This window comes from Aegilops tauschii, chromosome 2 (assembly GCF_002575655.3).
Source record: "Aegilops tauschii subsp. strangulata cultivar AL8/78 chromosome 2, Aet v6.0, whole genome shotgun sequence".
Taxonomy (NCBI): domain Eukaryota; kingdom Viridiplantae; phylum Streptophyta; class Magnoliopsida; order Poales; family Poaceae; genus Aegilops; species Aegilops tauschii.
The window spans coordinates 152084797-152091288 of NC_053036.3; the positions used below are offsets into that span (position 1 = coordinate 152084797).

The 6492-nt window shown below is 62.3% G+C and overlaps 1 protein-coding gene across 1 annotated transcript; it reads left to right on the forward strand.

The window, feature by feature from the left end:
* Positions 1 to 1470: 1470 nt before the first annotated feature.
* Positions 1471 to 4425, forward strand: LOC109741026 (uncharacterized). The gene has a single exon (XM_020300103.1). It carries the CDS (start codon positions 1471 to 1473, stop codon positions 4423 to 4425), a length of 2955 nt encoding a protein of 984 aa, XP_020155692.1.
* The last annotated feature ends 2067 nt before the right edge of the window (positions 4426 to 6492 follow it).

The following is a 6492-nucleotide window of genomic DNA, read 5'->3' on the forward strand; positions in this document are numbered from 1 at the left end:
CTCGGGGCAGAAACGGCTTAGCATGCAGGTCGAGCGGGCACCGGCGAGGTCTACGAGGGGGAGGTGGACGAGGCACGGGACGGCGGCGCTCAACGGCGGGGTCGCCGAAGGGACTGCGGCGGCGGACTCCTGGATCGGGAGCTCCTCTCCCGATCTGGAGGTCGAGGCGCGGGCGCGGGGATCGGGCCCGGGGCGGGCTCCTCGTGGGCCTGGCGGGCCGCGGCGGAGTGGGGCGCTGGGGAGGCAACGTGGAGGGTTGTGGTTGGCTGGAGCGACGCGCAGGTGGCGGCGCGGCGAGTGGGGCGGCGGAGGCCTGGCTGAGGAAGCGGCGGCGGACATGTCCGGTGGTGGGGAGAGGTGTCCGGTGGCGTGGAGGGAAGAAGGTTAGGGTTTATCTGCGAGAATTTCGGGGGAGGGGACCTATTTATAGGTAGAGGGAGCTAGGGGAGTCCAAACGAGGTGCGGTTTTCTCCCACACGATCGTGATCGAACGACCGAGAGCATGGAGGGGGTTTGGATGGGCTAGTGGGCTGATTTGGAGGGGTGCTGGGCTGCAAAGAGAAGGGGTTTTCGGGCTACGCGGTTAACCGTTGGGGCATCAAACGACCTCCAAATGGAACGAAATTTGACGGGCGGTCTCCCGGTGCTATACCAAGGCCACTCGGCAAATCTTGACCCATTCCGAGAATGTTTTTCTCCCGCTCACGAAACAAGGTCTGAGAGGGGCGACGGGAGCGTGCGAGTGTGGTTGGGCTCAGAACGGACAATGGAGAGAACCGGGGGAACCCGAACGGATGCAAGTTTTGAAAAGCATGCATATGAAATGCAGATGATGGCATGGCAAAGTGCAACACGCAAGCACACGACATGGCAAGGACGGTGAATAACTGGCAGACACCTGGCGCATCGGATCCGGGGCGTTACAGCCGCGCCCGGGAGGAGGCCCGTGCACGGCTGCGCTCAGACTTCATCCGTCGGGATTCCATTGCGTCCGCCCAAATGGCGCATGGATCCGGCGCTAGGCCAGCCGTAGTGTCACACCTGGCCACTTGGCATGTGTGGCCTGGCAATCCTGTGGGTGGGACCCTCCCCGGCGTGTGCGTGTGTGAGTCGCGTGAGTATTTAGCTGGCCACATGTGGCTGGTGTGGGCATGTGATGTGACCAGTTCAAACTCTCACCTAATCTTTCCTCTGCAAGTAAAGTTCTTCTTCCTCACCAAGTCTCTCTCACGCTTCCCTCACCCCCTCTCGATCCCCTTCTTCCTTGTTCGTTACAGTTGGTAATCAGAGCCAAACTCGCCCCAAAAATTTTCTCCCTGTCAAGCTGGTTGCAGATCGGTAACATCCACCGCGCCGGTGTGTATTGCTCCGGCAAGCACACCCAAAATCCGTCGCGGGGTTCAATCTCTTCCAAGCACGGCAACGGCGCCCCCCAAAGCTTCTGCGGCGTCGCCTCAGGTGCTGGCCGCCATGGACGAGGGCAACAGCAACATCACCAAGATGCTCGAGTCCCTCCTCGCCAAGATGGATGAGCAAAAAGCGGCCCACCACAAGCAGTTCGAGGTCCAGGCCGCCTTCAACGCACAGATCTCGCAGGATGTGCGCGGCCTCGCCCGGCAGATCGATCTGACCCAAGCCGACGTCGACGCAACCCGCAAGACGGTGGAGGGCTCTGCTTCACCATCGGGCTCGGTCACGACCGTGCTTCACCAGCCCGCCGCCCCGCAACAACCCCCACCACCGCCCCCGCCGCCTCCACACTCACTGCGCGTGGCCACAGATCCAGGCCGCCCTGCGTCCGCCCATGCGCGCCTCGGCAACAATCGTCCGTCGTTGATTCCGGTAGCTCCTCATGGCGGATTCGTCACGTCAGGGGCCATTCCCTCTCCGACGACGGGCTACAACGGCAACGACTACCACAAGCCGCCGAAGCACGATTTCCCTCGGTTCGACGGCTTCGCGCCGTACCTGTGGTTGGACCGCTGTCTGGCGTACTTCGAGCTCTACAAGGTCGCGCCTCACAACTGGGTGGCCACCGCAGCTCTGTATATCGAAGGCCAGGCCGCGCACTGGCTACAGGCTTTTCGTCAAACACATCGCGGCATCACCTGGGAGTCGTTCACCGCCGCCGTGCTCGCGGAGTTCGACACCGACGAGTTCGAGGTGGTCATGCACAAGCTACTGCAACTTCGTCAAACCACCTCTGTCGCCGAGTACCGCGCAGCGTTCGACGAGCAAATGTATCACCTGCCCGCGCTCGACCCGTCCATCAACACCAAGTTCTTCGTCACCCAGTTCATTCTGGGCTTGAAGGACGAATTACACGCGTCGGTTCGGCTCCAAGCGCCCTCGAGCATCACCAGGGCATCTGTGCTGGCGCGCATTCAGGAGGAGGAGCTGGGTACTACGCGTGCGCGCCCACGCATCACGCCAGCGAGCCAGCCTCCACCGACGCCGACTCCACCACAGCCGTGTGTGGCCGTGCCCAACCGTGCTCCAACGGACGACTACGCGCGCGAACGACAACTTCGCGACTACCGTCGCGCCAACAACTTATGCTTCAAGTGCGGCGACCGCTTCTCACGAGAGCACCGGTGCGCGCAACCGGCCCAGCTGCTCACCATCCACGTCGGCGATCATGGGGAGGTGCTCTCCGACGACACCATCCACGCACTGCAACTGCTCGACGACCCAGGGCCAGCAGCGCAGCCGCCCCCTCCTCCTGGTGACGCGCCCGAGTGCTGCCTCCTCTCGTCGCACGCTCTGGACGGCACGGACTCGGCGACCACGATCCGCCTGCGAGCACTGGTGGGCAACCAAGTCATGTTGCTGCTACTCGATTCGGGTAGCTCGCACAGCTTCGTCAACAAGTCCTTCGTCGATCGCCTCGGGCTGGCGACAGAAGAGATGCCGCGCGTGGACGTGCGCGTCGCTAACGATGACCGTCTCACCTGCAACCGCATTGTTCCCGAGCTCAAGTGGTGGATGAAGGGGCACACGTTCGCCACTCCGATGCGCGAGCTGGACATTGGCGCCTACGATGGCATCCTCGGCATGGACTGGCTCACCCAGCACAGCCCCATGACGTGCCACTGGCAGGACAAGTGGGTCAAGTTCACCCACGACGGCGAAGAGGTCACGCTCTGGGGCGTGCCCATGAAGGCGTCCACCACCCTCAAGGCGATCAAACCCGACGAGCTGCGCAAGATGATCGCGGGCAATGACGTATGGGCTATGGCCATGGTGGACACATGCGGGCGCGCACCGCCACCGCGGCGTAAGTGCGTCAGTCAGACGCCGCTCGCTGATCTTTCGGAGGAGTTCGCCGACGTGTTCGCGGCACCGCAAGGGCTTCCCCCACACCGTCAGTACGACCACGTCGTCACTCTGGTTGAGGGCGCGGTCCCCGTGAACACGCGCCCGTACCGCTACTCGCCACTCCAGAAGGACGAGATCGAGCGCCAGGTCAAGGAAATGCTCGACGCCGGCCTGATCACGCACAGTGTGAGCCCGTATGCCGCGCCGGTGCTGCTGGTCAAGAAGAAGGACGACACCTGGCGGTTCTGCGTCGACTATCGCCGCCTTAATGACGCGACCATCAAAAACAAGTTCCCTCTGCCCATCATCGACCAGTTACTCGATGAGCTCCTTGGTGCCGCGGTCTTCTCCAAGCTCGACTTGTGCGCCGGCTACCATCAGATCAGGATGCGCGAGGAGGACGAGCACAAGACGGCGTTCAAGACACACCACAGACATTTCCAGTTCAGGGTCATGCCATTTGGCCTCACGAACGCGCCAGCCACGTTCCAGTGCCTGATGAACGCCATATTTGGTAAGTACGTGCGCAAGTTTGTGATCATTTTTCTGGATGACATTCTCGTCTTCAGCGAAACCATGGAGGAGCACCTGCGCATCGTCTTCGAGCTCCTTCGCGCACACCGGCTCTACATCAAGGAGTCCAAGTGCACGTTCGCCGCTGATCACATCGACTACCTCGGCCACGTGATCTCCAAGGAGGGTGTGGCCACGGACAAGGAGAAAACGAGCGCGATGGAGCAATGGCCGACGCCGACGAACGCCACCGAGCTGAGCGGGTTTCTGGGCCTCACCGGCTACTACAGAAAATTCGTGCCACACTACGGCATCATCGCCAAGCCGCTGACACAACTGCTCACCAAGAAAGGCTTCGCCTGGACGGAGCAAGCTCAAGCGGCCTTCGAGCAGCTCAAGACGGCGATGGTCACCACGCCCGTGCTCGCGCTCCCCGATTTCGACAAGCCGTTCTCGATCGAGACGGACGCGTGCAACACAGGGGTGGGCGCGGTGCTCGTCCAGGAAGGCCACCCGGTCGCCTACTTCAGCAAGGCCCTGGGGTGCGCAACCAGCAACTGTCGGCGTACGAGAAGGAGTTTCTGGCGGCGATGATGGTGATCGACAAATGGCGCCCGTACCTGCAGCGCGGCCCCTTCGACATCCTTACGGACCACAAGTCCCTCTGCAACCTGGGCGAGCAGCACCACGAAACCGAGCTGCAACGCAAGGCCATGGCGAAACTGGTGGGACTGCAATTCCGGTTTCAGTACAAGCGGGGACTGGACAACGGCGTGGCCGATGCCTTGTCGCGCGTCGGCAAGCAGCTCGACCTGGCCGCGCTCTCGACGTGCCAGCCAGCCTGGATCCAGGAAGTGCTCAACTCCTACTCCACGGACCAAGATGCCCAGGATCGCCTTCAGAAGCTCGCCCTGGCCAGCCCGGACGAGGATGGCTACGAGCTACATCGCGGTGTCATTCGCCGCCAAGGTCGTCTGTGGATCGGGGCCAACGCCGCGCTCCGCACCAAGCTCATCGCCGCGCTCCACAACAGCGATGTGGGTAGCCACTCCGGCGTCACGGCGACGTACCAGCGCGTGTGCAAGCATTTCGAGTGGCGCGGTCTGAAGCGCGACGTCGAGGAATTCGTGCAGCAGTGCGCGATCTGTCAGCAGGCGAAGCACGAGCACTGCAAGCCGGCAGGACTCCTGGCACCTCTTCTAGTACCTACCGCGCCATGGGAGGATCTCATGATGGATTTCGTGGAAGGGCTGCCCATGTCGGACGGCGCGGACACGATCATGGTGGTGGTGGATCGGTTCACCAAGTTCGCCCATTTCGTGCCCCTGCGCCACCCGTTCCACGCACTGCCAATGTCAAAGGCTTTCTGGGACAATGTGGTGAAGCTCCACGGCATCCCTGCGTCGATCGTCTCCGACCGCGACAAGGTGTTCACCAGCAACCTGTGGAAGCAACTGTTCGCCGGAGCGGGCACCAAATTACTCTACTCCACCGCATACCACCCGCAGAGAGCGAGCGCGTGAATCAGTGCATGGAGATGTATCTCCGGTGCGCGGTGCACGACGCGCCGCGTCGCTGGCTGCCCATGGCCGAGTTCTGGTACAACTCTACATTTCATGCCTCGCTCAACTGCACCCCCTTCAAGGCGCTCTATGGGCGGGAGGCCAACCTGGGAGCAATGCCGGCCTGGCCAGCGGACGAGCACGCCGGCGTAGACATGGACTGGGCGGCGCACACGGAGCACATCCGCGCCCAGCTGGAGCGCGCTCAGCGCCGGTTCAAGAAGCAGGCAGATCGCAACCGCACCGAGCGCCAGTTTCAGGTCGGCGAGCAAGTGCTGCTGAAGCTGCAGCCCTACGCGCAGCGCTCGGTCGTCAACCGGCCCTGCGCCAAGCTCGCCTTCAAGTTCTTCGGGCCGTACACCGTCCTCGAGAAGATCGGCCTCATGGCGTATAAGCTCGCCCTGCCGCCCGCGAGCCAGGTGCATCCGGTCTTCCACGTATCCCAGCTCAAGCCATTCACACCGGACTATACGCCGGTGTACACGGAGCTGCCGCGCGTGCCGGACCTCTCCGTGTCGACGGCGGCACCAACGCAGCTGCTGGAACGGCGCATGATGAAGCGCGGGAATGCTGCCATCGTGCAAATCAAGGTGCAGTGGGGCGATGGATCGTCGGCCGCCACCACATGGGAAGACTACGAGGTTCTCCGGCAGCGGTTTCCTGCGGCAGCCATTTGGGAGGACTCGGGGCCAAGCTTCCAGGAGGAAGCTCAGTCTTAAGGGGGAGAGAATGTCACACCTGGCCACTTGGCATGTGTGACCTGGCAACCCTGCGGGTGGGACCCTCCCCGGCGTGTGCGTGTGTGAGTCGCGTGAGTATTTAGCTGGCCGCCTGTGGCTGGTGTGGGCATGTGATGTGACCAGTTCAAACTCTCACCTAATCTTTCCTCTGCAAGTAAAGTTCTTCTTCCTCACCAAGTCTCTCTCACGCTTCCCTCACCCCCTCTCGATCCCCTTCTTCCTTGTTCGTTACACGTAGCTGCCTCGTCAGAGGCCGTGTGATCTGTCTAGCGTCCGAACATGATGACGGACGCGCAAGCCCTCCGTTGGCGCGCTGAGCATCATGACGCATTATGGCGCGCCGATGGCTCAATATGACT

Coding starts and splice junctions, on each gene's coding strand:
- LOC109741026 (XM_020300103.1), top strand. CDS start 1,471: ATGGACGAGGGCAACAGCAACATCACCAAGATGCTCGAGTCCCTCCTC.